Below are 15,345 nucleotides of genomic sequence, written 5' to 3'. Positions count from 1 at the left end.
GTCCTGCCAGCTTCTGCAGCTTGGATCACCTCCACACCACTAGCTACTGGCTGTGAGGGACGCCCAGAGAACCTCAGCTTTGTAGTTTCAGACCCCAGACCCAAGCGGTGATGTCCCAGGATAAGGGGGCAGGCTGAGTCCTCCCAGGCTGCTGACCTCTGCGGAGGGCTGTGCACGGTCCCGTCCCTCCCCTCCCCCCTCCCCCCTCCCCCCTCTCCTCCAGGGGCAGCAGGCATCTGTCCCCACCTGTTCTGGCCTGTCCAAATCAACCAGCTGCCCCCTCTCGGCAGAAACACAGAGGACTCCACCGCACACCCTCCTTCTTTCTACCATGTCCCTGGGAGAGATAAAAATAGAAACAGGGCCTGGAGAAATGGAAACAAGAGAGCGAGTTTCTGGACCGACTGGACTTTAGGTGCTGCCAGGGAAAGAACTGTGACTTTTCTATAAAATCAGTGTCGCTCACAAACACCCCGGTGTCCCCCACAGGAAAGGTGTATCCTTGCTAACTTCCTGTCACCATTGATGGCGGAGGGTGAGGTGGCCGCCCAGCCATCTCGCTCCACCAACCCCATCGCTCTTAAGTCTCAGCTAGAGACTAGCCGCACTCCAGAATGGAAGTTATCTATTTGAAAGGGCTCAACACGGAGGTGTCAGCACGTACGTGGTCTCCTCCGAGAAATGGTTCAAACTAGTTCAACAGTCAAGAAACCGCTACATCCAAGCAGGGGTGGGGACACTCGAATTAGGAGAAACCACCAGTAGTACCTTCCAGCCACAGGAGCAAATAGACAGCTGAGGGCTTAAACCTAACAACTGAATCTAATAGTTGTAGCTGTAACTAGCCATCCACCAGAGTAAAGTCATTTACTAACAAAGCTAACCCTTTGAAAATAATTAATAGATGTCAAACATTAAATAAAATATCAATACTTACACCAGAGTCCTTGCCTTTTATCATTCAAGTTTAAACCATTTATGGGATGCCTTCAAAGTCCAATGATAAACTTTCAATTTTTAAATTTTTTAATTGAAGGATAGGTGATTAGCAGATACAAACTACTGTCTACAAAGTAGATAAACAACAAGGTCTTACTGTTATTTTTATTTTTAATAAATGATTTTGCTCATTATAAAAATAATACCTGTTCAGAATAGAAAATTTGGAAAAGAGAAAGAAATTTTTTAAAGTTTAGTAAAATCACTGTTAACCTCACCACCCAGAAATATACCCTCCATATATACTGTACTTTCTTCCAGTCTTTTTTTCTACAGACATAAGCACGTGGTGTCCATGTGCTCATGTGTTTTATAGTTTACAACGTATTGTAATTTTGCAGAGGCCTGAATTTCAATCCTGCCCCTGGGAGATTCGATTAAATGGGAAAAGCTCAGTTAGACCCAGAGTGTGCACCTCAGCAGAGCCTCGCTTCCTGTGGTGACATGCATGGTGACACTCATGACTGCATTTTATAGCAGAAATCACATGCCACCGTGGTGCCTGGGTGTCGCTGCAGGTCTCAGAACACACCTCCCACACATGCCTAGGGCTGACTGTACTTTGGGTTGAGTGTTTTTTTCTACTTGGATCATGGGCTATTTTTTTCCATTTATGTCACAGTAACACGGAAGTACATGGGTGCCTCATAAATCTTCCGTGCTGTTTGCTATAAAGAGCGAGTGTCGAGGCACCAAACTGTATAAACACAGCTGGTATGCAGTAAAGCTATTTAGATAACTAGTCTGTTTATTTTGTTCTCTCATAGTCCATCCTATAATAGTACCTAGTACACAGTAAAATGCTTAATGAAAGATGAATATTATTAACTGTGACTCTGAAATAATTTCTTCAGGCCCAAAAGAAAAGTGCCACCAGTATAGTGGAAAACTACTCAATTATACTATGCAAAACGCATATGGGGAGAAAAAAAATTAAATCTCTGAAGAACTACTTGATAGTTCTCAGGTGCCTGCTTCCCAGGCAGCCTGGCTCAGCAGCGACACCGTGTGGTGAGAGGTCTCGCAGTCCCACCAGCACAGAGCATTTCACAGGCAGCACGAAGCACACCGGCATCTTATCCATAAAGCAGGTGAGAAATCTAAGGATGGGCCGAGTATAACAGGTGATGGGAGGCCGGGATCCTTTCCATGTCACTTAACTCCATGGGGAGCGACGACGTCTACGAAGAAGGCTCAGGAAGGAAAACCAAAGTACCATCCAGTTCTACCCCCAATCTGCCATCCATATCTTTAACACTGAGCCACCAGCACTATGACTGGGTAGGTGTCCCGAAATGTCTGCACCTCGGCATCAGAAGAGGCGCCCGACGAATCTCTCGGCTGCCTCCAGAAAGTCAGGGAGCAGCCACCTTCGCATTCATCTGCACAGGAACCCTTCATAGATCTTGTATTCCAGGAAAACACACTCTAAAACCCTGAATTCCTACGTTTCCTCCTACAGCAGATTCAAGGTCTTCCCGAGAGGAGCTAATAAACACTGAAAAATGAGGATATATATATACACTCACTCTCAGTTCCTTGGGTTCCCAAAGTAAAACAGACTTCAGAGAGAAGCAGTTGGGAGGGAAAAGTAGGGCAAGATCAACCAGACCAAGTGGAAGACCTGAAGCGAGAAGTGAACATTTCTGAAAATTACTCTTTCCCAAAGCTATTATGGAATAAAGAGCTTGGTCGGCTTGGGGTCCATGTAGCGTGCTTGTGTATGTGTATTTAGAACAGCTATTTGGGGGAAAGGAGGGTATAGCTCAGTGGTAGAGTGTATACACCTGGGTTCAGTCCCCAGTATTGCCACCAAAAGTAATCAATAAATAGATAAACCTAATTACCTACTCCCCCAAAACAAAATTTTTTTAATCTAAAGAAAAAAAAAAAAAAACAGATCCTTGGGCAGGAAAAAACACATATTTACTTTAATGTTGTTCAAGCTTTGCACTCCCATGATTTGTGAATGGGGGTTACTAATCAATAGATGAAAACGTATCCCCTCCCACCCCCAGGCAGTTTAAAGAACCAGAAGGACAAAAATATGAAGCATCTACCGTGTATTATAACAAAGACAGACACACAATACAAAGCCCTCGGTACTATCTCAGGTCACGCCCATCAACCAGAAGACACAAGAAAAGCTGAGCGTTCCAAACTTCTGCTCACAGGAGAATAACACGAGAGCACGTCACTCTGTCCTTTCCATTGCTGCGTCCAGGAGTCAAGAGGCACTAGTCCCAAAACCAGCATAGACAAGAACTCCCAGGAAAGGTCAAGGAGCACTGCCAGGGGCAAGCCTGGGTCTGACTTGCTCCCTGACCTTGGAGCAGGCAGGCATGCCCTCACCCGTCCAGCCTCAGCCCTCCACACTCAGGAAAGGAAGGAGAGAGAAGGTCTGGGAGAGTGACAACCACATCTCCTGGGACCAGAAACCCTCACTCTTAAGGCTCCGCCCCCATTTCTCCAAGGGGGGAGGTCTACGAGCATTGAAGCTCTGAGGACCAGATTTATTTTGACACTTTTTTATATAAGACATAAGATGGAGGTGATGCTTCTCCTTCTATTAACTTAACACATAAAACAGAGATAAATGATGTGGAGCTTTGAGTCCTGAGATCAGGGTGCAAACAAAAGTCATACCATTAATTCCCAAGAGCACCCATTAAGAAGAGGGCAAACTGGTTAAAAAAATGTAATGAAAATGCAATGAATGTTTCTTAAGTGGAAAAAAATCATCCATTACTACAGTTTTAATTTTTTTAATTAAAAACATTACTTAGGGGGAGGTTATAGTTCAGTGGTAGAGCACATGCCTAGCTTGCACAAGGTCCTGGGTTCAATCCCCAGCACCTCCATTAAAGATAAATAAACAAATAAATATCTAATTACCGCTCCTCTAAAAATATAAAAAATAAAAATAAAAACATTACTTAATCTTTTTAAACTAGGCACCAGGCACCTATTAGACACATTATACACTTTTAACGTCCTCAACCTCTCAACAACAATAATAATAACATAATAGTAATGATAACTGCACTAAGGTTTAAATAACACAATTTGCACAGAAATTCCACATATATGATTTCATCTAGTCCTCAAGTGACCCTATAAGGAGGTATCCTAATCCTAAATGCCCTCAGATTTTATATCTGTTCCCCAAGGGAGCCCATCCTGCTCAGACAGCTCACAGCTCTACTCTCCTCTGAAAAGTCAGCTGCCAAGGGACAGAGGATGACCCAAAAGGGAATCCCTTCTCTTTAAAAAAAAAATATGTTGGGATAAGAGGTGTACTTTGTTCCTTTCAAGGGAAAGCAGGTAAGTTTGGTGTTTAGAGTCACCTGGACTGTCAGGTATTTGCTGCAACTATACACTTATGTCACTAAACTCACAAATTTCTCTATTTAGGGGAGACAACAGAGAGAGACCCACACAGTAACTTGCCACAATTAATAAGAAGTTGACAGCTTGGCAAAGCAAAGAGATTATCGAGAAGACACACCTGGAGAAACTGACAACCGGCCCAGCCAGGTAAGAACCAAAGACACCAAAGGCAGAAGGCGGTCAGGGGAGTCCCTGACCAAGCTCCCAACTGCGTGGCATCTTCCTTTCAGACAAAACTAAAAGATAGAAACTGGAGGGGGAAAAAAGAGCCCTTTTTGCCACAAGATGGCAGGCATTAGCACAAATGAAAAAAAGCTGTGATTTTCCCATCCAAAGATTCGCTGAGAAAGGCCCAAATCAAAACAAAGGTTTTTAATTCCAACTGAATAAACTGTGGTTTCCAAATACACTCCTGTCACATAAAACGGTATCCTTTTCCCCCTCAAATGGAAAAGGGCTATAACTTTAAGACTTAACACCCTCTAAACTCCAAGAGTCTTCTCTCCCTCCCTTACGTAAAACACCAAAAAAATTAGTTATACTTGGACAACTTTAAGATGGTTTCCAAACCTAAGGTCAAAACAGAAATAGAAAATCAAAATGGAAATCAAAACCAAAACCCACTGCAACAGAGCGATCGGGGAAAGGGTCCCCGTATTGAAGGAGGGCATCTGAGGTGCCCCCTCCCTCGCCAGCACACTCACCTCAGCCACTGACAGTAAGTAAATAGGTGTTAAGGCAGGAACTTGTGTTAAGTCACAGCTTAGGCCCAGCGTCGTCAGGATCTCCTTAAGGACCTCGTATCTTCTGCTATTGTTCGATTTGAGCAGATCAAAATCCTCTTGAGTTTGCACTATTGGAGAGCTGGGGGGTAGCTCCAAGTGCACCTGAGGGGAAAAGACACCACTTCATAAATCGGAGGCAGTCAGAGACATTATGAAAAACAGTGTCCACCGGGAACTATATTCAGTACCTTGTAATAGCCTATAATGAAAAAGAATATGAAAAAGAATATATATATGTATGACTGCATCACTATGCTGTATACTAGAAATTAACACAACACTGTAAACCAACTCTACTTCAATAAAAAGAAAGAAAGAAAAACAGTGTCTATCCGTTTTTCTAAAAACTTGAACATGAGTTGTCCTCATTACCAATAGTATGTAAACTTTGACCTTAAATATTTGGAAAGTAGCAACAACCAATAAAAAGATTCAAGGAAGCCCGTTAAAAACGTGGCTGTGAGGCTGAAAGGGTATGGTGGAAATGACCCTGGATAGTAATCAACTTTCCAGGTCCCAAATTTTATCACTAACTAGTCACGGGACCTTGGGCAAGTCACTAAACTTGGTTACACGAGCAAACAGTTAAGAATATGATTGTGCTGAGGACCCAACTCCACCTGCTACTGAGCTCAGGGAGGCACAGTGGGTCATGCTTGAAGCTCTTAGTCTACCAACAGCCTAACGACTGGGAAACAATATGGGGACAGCAGTGGCCTTAGACATCGCTTTAACAGTGTTTGCAGGAATTAAAATAGATGAGGGGGGTGTGGGGGCTCCAAAAAGTCTTACCCCCTCCCCCTCCTTCACCTGATAAGACTTGGAACTTCATGTATTTATATTTAGTTCAGGCTTTGTTGCAGTTAAAACTAAAGTAGCACCCCCTATCAGCAGTCTGTGTCTTGGTGTGAAAGAACATACTGGAACTTCTAGCTCCCCTGCACGAGAACCTTCCTATCAATAGTCTGTGTCTTGGTGTGAAGGAATGTACTAGAACTTCAGCTCTCTTGAGATCAGATTTGAACCGGGCATGAGAGCCTGGAGGATGCCGGAATACTGAGTAACTAGAAGAGACTGAGCACATTAATTTTATTTTCCTTTGTTTCTGCAGGGGGTTAGCTGTGGGTTTCTACTGCACGCAGAGCCCCAGGCCTGATGCCCCGAGAGCATTATAAAGTAGAAAGCATAGTGCCAGCCTTTGGGCAACTTAAAATCTCTCAAATCCCACTCAAGCCTTGTCCAAACCAAAAATACTACCCAGATAGAGTCCAAAGCAATCCCATTGTTGAAAGTTGAAGCCAATCTGAAAAGGTTTGTGGAGGACTAGCCAACAGAGAGCCCATGCTCCAGCGGCTCAGTGGAGGGCTGCCTGCTTCCCCTACGACTGTCAGCCAGAAGCAGCAGGGAAATCTGTCCTCTAAACAGCCCTAGAAAAGGAAGGAGGCAGAAAAGTGAGATCCTTTAAGGTATCTGAATCCTACTGAGTCCCCTTCTCCTACACATTCTTACCCAAAATGTGTGCCTCTCCCTCCAGTGGACAAAGCCAGTGCTGGTACTGTCCATCAGCACAGGGTGGGTCACGTTAAATTCACGTGAGCATGGGACTGTCCTGGAGGTTACCTCCTACAGGTAGTAGAAATCAAATGAGTGAACTTCTGTCCCCACCTGGGCCCAAGGAGCAGGGGCGAGCGTGGTGCATGGCACATGAACTTCCTGGGCTGAGCGAGTACACAGAGGGGGACTGAAGTCACTGTCGCATTTGAGAGATGCAGGGGAGAAAAGGAGGGCTCGCCCTAAAAGCAGGCCTCTGGGGTTCCAGGAGGTGAGGGAAAGGACAGCGCTGACACTGCGTGCGCGTGCTATCGCCAGTCTCAAGATCAGGTGCCTGTACAACGGAAGTGAGAAGGGAGGCCACATCTGCCTTTGCAGCTCAGGCAGGCAGGGCAGAACGGAGCGTGCGCGTGCTGGACCCGCCCCCTGGGCCTCTGTGGTACCCGACCCATGTCTCATCCTCGGGCTGTAATGCTGTTACCGTAGTGACGGGCCCATTTCTGTAACTTGGCTTTTAGACCAGACCAAAAGCCGGAACTAAAAGTGTCCCCAGTCACAAACAGGGAGAGGAGGGCACTGCTGGCATCTGGCAGGTAGTGTTGTCAACACCCCATAAGGTGCGGGACGACCCCACAACAAAGAAGGATCCAGCCCAAAATGTCAGTGGTGCCTGGTTGAGAAAACGGGCTACAAAAGCAGAACCTCTTCTGCCATGTGCTAAGCTAAATAAGGAAACAAAATATTTCAAATCAGTTTCAGAGGCTCTATTTGGACAACCCCATGCCAAACTCCTGGTCCATTTGATCATCAAATGTCAGCATGAACCCACCACCTTAAATCTCCCCTGCAGACCTGACCGGTAGAGCAACTGCACCAAGACTCCCTTTTCCTGGGTGAAGCTGCACAGCAAAGGGCCCCACGTCAGCTCCTCGGCCGCGAGACCACCACTCACGTGCAGCTGTGGCTTGCCCTTGAAGTACTTGGCCTCCTCTTACTGGGTTACATCATTACGCCATTCATGACAAAGATGAAGACTATGAAATTGAACAGGGAAGGAGGAAACTAACCAGCCTGTGCTAAAGTTTATCTGTTGATCTCGGCGGCGAGGTATGGTAGTGACACAGGCCCAAGTAAAAAAAAAGAGTGACCCTGTCACACAGAGACTGGAAGTCATTTAAAGTCAAAAATGACATTCTAATCCTCTGAATCTGAATTTTTGAAGCTGCATCAGATTGCCTTTTTTCCTAGGGCAACGCACGCAGTATCAAATTTTATGACAGTGATGGGGTCAATTTAAATGGTGCAACAAGCAGATTTGCTATGTAACTCAGAGAAATGGATCGCCAACGGTGCCGAATCAATTTTCTAGTACAAGTCTGTGCACAGGGGTGGCAAAATTCACTATCCAAAGCTGAAATATGGCTCTAGGAAGTCAGGTTTTTAAGTGGATTTTCTGAGAATGCACAGTTACTATAGTTACCATATTTGCCAAGAAAAAGATAAGAGGAACATTTATTAGGCTTCCAAAAACTGTCATGTGGTTTGCAGTCCACATGAAGCCTGCTTGTTCATCTGTCCTGATGTCCAGATTTCTTAATTATATGCACCTGTGTCTGAGTATTATTTAAGAACATACGAGCAGGCTTCAGAACAGCAAAGAAACAAAGCTATGCCTCCTCAAAGAATGTTTGGTCAGAAAATCCAAGAGACAGTTTCTAGGATGGCTAGAGAGAGGCTCATGAAATGAAAATAAATCACACCAAAAAATAAAGAAAGAAAAGGAAAGGAAAGGAAACAATTCTCAAACTCAAAAAGATCCCGGTAACAAAACAAAATGTTACACTCAGCCTGGGAACCACTTTGGGCAAAATACCTGTATCTACTTGGTTTCTCATGAGACCATCAAATCCTTAAGGGTGAGCATTCGTCTAAAGCCAAACACTTTTGCCCAAAGGCATTAAAAGATTTGCAGCAAATGATCGGAAGTTCTGAAGTGGTCTGTCTTGCTACTATTTGCTGAAACAAACAAAAAGCTAAAAGGAAAAAGAAGGTGGAAAAAAAAAACCCAGCACATGACCTGAAGGAGCCCCTTCAGATGGGAAGGAAAGTAGCTTTTTCCTTTATTTCCTTTCCCGTTTTGTTTTTACCTGTGTATTAATTTGCCATAGATCTAAATCGCTTCAGTATCCTCTTACTTGAGATATTTTTCTCAGCACTTAGATTTTAAAGAGTGACAAATCATAAAGGAATTGAGGACTTGAAGATGTTTTCAGTTCTCATTACCCCAGCAGTGGCTGAGCGTCCACGCAAATCCCCGACATCAACTACAATATTTAAACGTGACGGTTACTAATGTTTGCAAACACCACCCCAAGGCACTCAATTCCCTACATTAAATAACAGTTCAATTATATTAACTAGAGTGGGCTCGGAGGCAAGAGGGCGGACTAATGGATTTTAGAAAGATTATTACCAGTAGGTAGAGTGAAACAAGAAAGAAGTTTTGACTAATTCTTGGTTAACCAGCAATTTTTAATCAGCTGTTCTGCTTCATTCCTCCCTCTCAGGTATTTTGGTGAAACAGGACATTCATGCGACAGCAAAGCCCTGATCTCAACCTCAACCTTCCACTCACCAACAACAAACATTCCCGGCCAAAGGCCAGAAGCATCCACACCACACACACTCTCCAAAGTTCCCACGTACAGCCTTAAAGAGGGTATCCGGTCAAAGAGGCCCAAAGACCATTCTGTGGATACCAGCCTCCGTACCTGGCAAAGCACAGCTTCTCCTCCACGTGTTCCAAAAGGCACTTGCACAATCAGCCTGTCCTCATCCTCGCTGTCCAGGTGGCCCTGGAGCTTGCCCAGGCTGAGCAGCTGGTCAGGGCCCCCCTCGTAAACACCACCGCTGCTCAGGACGCTGAGCTTCACCCGGCTCTGGTCGGCCTTGCAGAACACCAGGCTCTGCACTGTGTCCTGCAGCGGGGCCTTGCTCATCACTCGGAAGCCGGCAAGTGTGAAGGATGAAGACAGACCCAGCACCTTCCCTCCCTGAGAAAGATAGGCCATGAACTTCCGGGACAGGTCCTCGGGGACTGGCTCCCTGGTGGCAATGACCAGCAACAGACAGTTGTCCGACCACGGGTCCCTGAGCGCACTTTCCGGGGACAGGTGGTAGAGAGTGTAACAGTCGGTGTCCACGCAGTCAGCCAGGGCCGACCGGACCAGCTGGAGCCTGCCCTGGGCGTCCTGGGAGTCGGAGCCCACATAGAGAAGGATGTTGGGTGCCTTTCCTGTGATGTTGACTCTCCTCCCTTCTCTCTCAAGGCTGAGGTCAGCAATCCCCTCCAAACCACTGCTATAATCGTAGGGAAGATCTGGAATGTTCTCTGCAGAGGCAAACTTGACGGATTCGATGGTGCTGTTCTCCAGCTCCAAACACTCATGGCAGCTGGACAGATGGAGGTGACAGTGCTCAACAGAGCCCACTTCTCTGTCGCTCTCCCCAGCAGGCTCACCTCCAGGGGCACTGCCTTTCCCCTGTGTGGGTGCAGATCCAAGTACCTGCGAGTCACTTCTGCCCATGTGCTCCATAGCGTCTGGCTCAGGCTTACTCTCAACCGGAGACTCCCCGTTGGGCTGTAGGGTCCGGGCTTGAGTGTCTGAGGCCTGATCCTTAAGTTCCTTCAGAGCGGATTCCTGCAAGTGCACCGCTAAAGCATGAACAGAAAAGACAGTCCATCAAATCTTTTGATTTGTCGCACAGCTCAGTTCAAAACTTCAGGGCACTTTCTGCACTCCATGACTTACGTTCCAGGGCAGCCCGCTCACCGCCCACCCCACCCCCGCCTCCGCCCTCAACTCTGAGGCCTCCTTGAGAACCACATAACCCCCTCCTACCTGCTAGGAGGGTGCCCCTGATGACCCCAAGAGAAATTGTGAGTTTCCACAACACCTTTCCCATACGAGCCAGAAACCTCAGACCCACTTACTGACTGGTGAAGAAGTGAGATTCAGGGAGGTGATTTTGCCTACTTACTTACAGAACCAATTTCTTGGGTGTCAATCTCCTATATGATAACAAAACTAAGAAACAAAAAAGGCACATATCTAGAGTCTATCCATGCATGCCCCAGGAAAAAGGCACACTCTGGACACTTCATAGTATAAACCAAGGAGAAAGGTTTCCCCAGGGTCTTAGCTCAGGACTGGAATATAAGTTTACAATAACTGATGCAAAAACAATTTACTGAGCACCTGCCACACATCTGACATAGTAGTAGGCACATGCAGATGGCAAATAGGGAAATTAAGTGATTTACACAAATTTCCAGAGTTGGCAACACTCACTGGCTCAAGATACAAATGAAGACTTTCTTGTAAGTCAACTATTCTTCAATAAAATAAAATTTTAAATATATATGTGCAAAAAACAACACTTACATGGACATAGAAAGCCTACTTTTAAGCCTAAATAAGGAAGAATATTCTGCGTATTTCCCAAGAAAAGACATGTCCCAAAATATTGTAATATATATATTTTAAGTAGAAAACTGTTAGATTTAGGACTCCATAGTAACACTGGCTATGCTTTCCATTTAACTGAACTATAGGTTAGAAATTAGTTACCCTATATTAAAATGTGTAAAATAAATATTATACAGTTTCTAAATTTGCATGACATCTCATGGACAATGCAACTGTGGGAAATCCTTGTTTAAAAATTTTAAAAGCACTAATGATATATGCAGGGATACGCAACTCAAAAAAACCCTGACACATACATGAATATTATACTATTATGGGTCCATCCACACTCTTGACTGAATTAAGCTGCAAAATAAGCTCTACCCTTAAGTCATACCAAACAGGGGGGCTCCACAGTCCTTAAGCTCATAACTATGGCATCCTGCTACGATAAAAACATTTCCTAAAGTTACTTACAGACGATCTTTTGGGGTATCAGCCCATTAGCCATCTGGAGTCTATCTTCCAGGAACGCCACCCCCAGCTTGCTGAAGTCATCCACACTTGCTCTGGCGATTAACTGATAAGGATCCCCAGGTCTGCAAGCTAATGGCAAACAACAGTCCGACCACTTTACAATCTGAGAAAAGGTGGGTGAGGGAGGAGGAAGAAAGACAGAGTGAGATTATTCTTCTCTAAAATAACCAGATACCTTACTTTTTCCCTTCTGCTCCCACCAGTAAATGATGGTCAAACACAATGAATAACTAGATAATTGCAGTTTATTAACATCAAAGTTTTCCTGGTTCAAACCTTCTCATTTCTACCTGACAAGCAGGTTTACAAAGCACTAAATGTAACTCCCTCATTTAAAAGTAATTCAAGTCTTAACTGCTTTTCAAGGGACTATGAGGGGAAAGGGCTGTTCCCCAGATACTGGAAAAGCATAAACCTGCCCTCGGTAGCAGGAAATAGGAGAAGACAGCAAGCACACAGTATCCAGTGATTCATGATGTAGCCCAGCTTTTCTCAAAGTGGGGTTCAAGGCCCAGTGCAGCAGAACTCCCTGGGAGCACATGAAAACTTCATGTCCTGGGCACTACACTCTGTCTGGGGCTTCAGACTGTCTGGAGTTGCAGCCCAGGAATCAGAAGTTTTAATGTGATAGCCACTGTCAGGGACTCTCCAGAGAGCCCCCACCTGTCGCAGTTCACATTTCCACCACAAGGGGGACAGGAGGAAATGAGAGCAGACAAAACGGCAGTCCTTCCAGCCTTCCAGGGTTCTTAAAAGAATGGGACAGGGACAAGGAGAAGGGGAGCCCCTTGGGGTGCAGAGCCTGGATCTGGAGTCCGAAGCCTGGGTCAAACTCAGCGAATCATCACTGTGTGTCCTTAGGCAAGTCTCAGACCCTCTCAAGTCTCAGTGTCTTCATTCATAAAACAGGAATAATGACAGTACCCATCATCCCACAGGTCTGTTATGTTAATGAGATTGAAGAGTTTATGTACAGCCACCATTAGAAAGCCTGGGACAGAAAAAGTGCTCAATTAATGAAAGCTGCTATTATTAGATATTGTGAATCTGGCTTTAAAAGCAATATTGAATATACTGCTCCTTCTCTAAGATGCCATATTGAATAATTTCCCTACTTCCCAAAAATCTCAGGGATACAGTGCCCCAAATTTCATGATCAGAGATATATACTTGTGAATTTTGTTTTTTATATCGGTAGGCTAGGTTTTCAGAAGTAACTCTTGCTGAAAACAATGAAAAGATGCTGGATAAATAAAGAAAACATCATCTTAAAAGCACTGGAGAATTGACTAGATAATGAAGAAATTCCAGGCTAAATGCTGGGGTAAATCCTGAACCTACAGAGGTAAGGGGAATTCCCACAAGCCAAGTCACTTCTGCCCTAAGCATATTTGCTCATCCAGGAAGCCTGAGGTTTAAAAGTCAAGGTCCAACTGGCATAAAGATAGACATATAGATCAATGGAGTAGAGCTGGGAGTATAGAAATAAACAGATGCATTTGTAGACAACTGATTTTGGACAGGGTCGCCAAGATAATTCTCAGGGGAAAGAATAATCTTTTCAACAAATGGTGCTGGTACAACTGGATATCCACATGCAAAAGAATGAAGATGGATCCCTATCTCATACCATGTATTACCAGGTATAAAAATTAACTCAAATGGGATCAAATCCTCAATAGAAGAGCGAAAACTCCAAAACTCTTAGAAGAAAACATAGGCGTAAATCGTCATGACCTTGGATCAGGCACTGGTTTCTCAGATAAGAGACCAAAAGTACAAGCAACAAAAGAAAAAAATAGACAAATTGGACTTCATCAAAAGTACTTTGAGCTTCAAAGAACACTTTCAAGAAAGTGAAAAGACAATTCACAAAATGGGAGAAATATTTGCAAATCATGTATCTGATAAGAGATTTGTGTCTGTAATATATAAAGAATCCTCACAACTCAACAATAAAAAGACAAATACCCAATTTAAAAATGGGAAAAGGATCTTAAAAGACATTTCTCCAAAGAAAATATACAAGTGGCAATAAGCACTTGAAAAGATGCTCAAAAATCACTGGATAAAGGAAATACAATCAAAATCACAATGAGATACTTCATCTTCTACTAGGATGGCTATCATCAAAAAGATAGACAGTAACAAATGTTGAGAATGTGGTTAAACTAGAACCCTAATAACTGCTGGTAGAAATGTAAAATGGTGTATCCTCCTTGGAAAAGAGTTCAACAGTTCCTAAAAAGTTAAACAGAGTTGTCAGATGACCCTAGGGGTAGAAATTCTTCTCCTAGGTATATATCTAAGGGAACTAAACACTTATGTCTAAACACAAAACTTGTACACACGTGTTCATAGAAGCTTTATTCATATCAGCCAGAGCGGAAACAACCCAAATGTCCATCAACAGACAAATGGATAAATCAAACATGTATATCCATACAGTGGAATATTATTCAGCCATGAAACTGACACATGTTACAATGTAGATGAATCTTGAATACACTATGCTAAGTCAAGGAAGCCAATAACTAAAGGTGAAATATTATATGATTCAGTTTATATGAAATATCCAAAACAGATAAATCTATAGCATTAGGAAGGAGGACTGCAGAGTGACTGCTGACAGGTACAGTTTCTTTTGGGGGCATTGGAAGTGTTCCAGAAATAAGTAGTGGTGATGACCACACAACTACTGAATTGTAACTACATATGGTTCATGGTATGTGAATTCTATTTTAATCTTAAAAAGAAAAAGAAAAGAGTCGAATCCTCTAAAATTCAACCCTACCCTACAAAATCTTTATTCCTTAGTATTTCATTTCTCTCCTTAAAGAAAATTCAAACTGAATTTTTCTCCTTAGGCAAACAATAATTTTTAAAGTTGAGAAACACTGTCTTAGAGAGAAAAATAATAAATGCAAGTCTTTATGGTCAAAAGGTTGAAAATCACTAATCAATCTAGAATATTTGGAGAAAGAGAAACCTCAGAATTTTCTCTTAGCTCCACTTGTAGCCTTCCCTCCCTTTTACCACGTACTTCTCACACCTCCTCCCAGACACACAGCCAGAGGGAGCAGGATTTGCCTGGAGGGTCGAGCCTGACCAGTGTTTCAGGAGGACTCTGCATTTCAAACATGACACCTTTGATCCAAGATGAAGAGTTGAAGTTTACAATTCAGACAGATATTTCATTGATTTCCAGCTTTGAGAATGCAGGAAGGATGTCAGCTCTGGAGGATGAGAAGATAAACCAATCCCTTGGCAGGAGCTGACTTTTCAGATGAGGGTGAATGGGAAACCTGAAAAGGATCGGTGCAACCTCCTGCATGAGGCTAAAAGCATCTTTGTTCTCAGCGCTACTGCCAGCAATCAAAGGACCAGGGGAAATGCTCAGCCAGCAGAGACCCAGCCCAGAATCTAGTTGTTCAGGCGTTGATTTAGCACCCTGCTGTAGCAGGGCGGGCATGGGGCTGTGCCTCAGAGGAAACACTCAGCATAAAAGGAGCCAGCAATGAAATCCTCATACCCAGGAGGAGGGAAGCAGGAGATAAACAAAGCAAAGGGCAGGGCAGAGCAGGAAGGGGCTCGAGAACAACAGACACCCGGGC

At 44.0% G+C, this 15,345-nt stretch overlaps 1 protein-coding gene across 4 annotated transcripts in view; it reads right to left on the bottom strand.

The window, feature by feature from the left end:
• The window catches only part of HLCS (holocarboxylase synthetase), a 173,396-nt gene that overhangs the window by 147,985 nt on the left and 10,066 nt on the right, over nucleotides 1-15,345 (bottom strand). For all 4 annotated transcript variants that reach the window (XM_074356869.1, XM_074356945.1, XM_074356911.1 and 1 more), the window contains exons 3-5: nucleotides 11,672-11,834; nucleotides 9,497-10,440; nucleotides 5,094-5,276 (exon numbers count right to left, since the gene is read on the bottom strand). In XM_074356869.1, the coding sequence (XP_074212970.1) occupies nucleotides 5,094-5,276; nucleotides 9,497-10,440; nucleotides 11,672-11,834 (1,290 nt within the window). The remainder of the gene's footprint in view (nucleotides 1-5,093; nucleotides 5,277-9,496; nucleotides 10,441-11,671; nucleotides 11,835-15,345) is intronic.

The sequence above is a fragment of the Camelus bactrianus genome, chromosome 1 (assembly GCF_048773025.1).
Source record: "Camelus bactrianus isolate YW-2024 breed Bactrian camel chromosome 1, ASM4877302v1, whole genome shotgun sequence".
Classification (NCBI taxonomy): domain Eukaryota; kingdom Metazoa; phylum Chordata; class Mammalia; order Artiodactyla; family Camelidae; genus Camelus; species Camelus bactrianus.
Note: the sequence above shows the minus strand (reverse complement) of the source record. Positions and strands in the feature narration are given on the sequence as shown.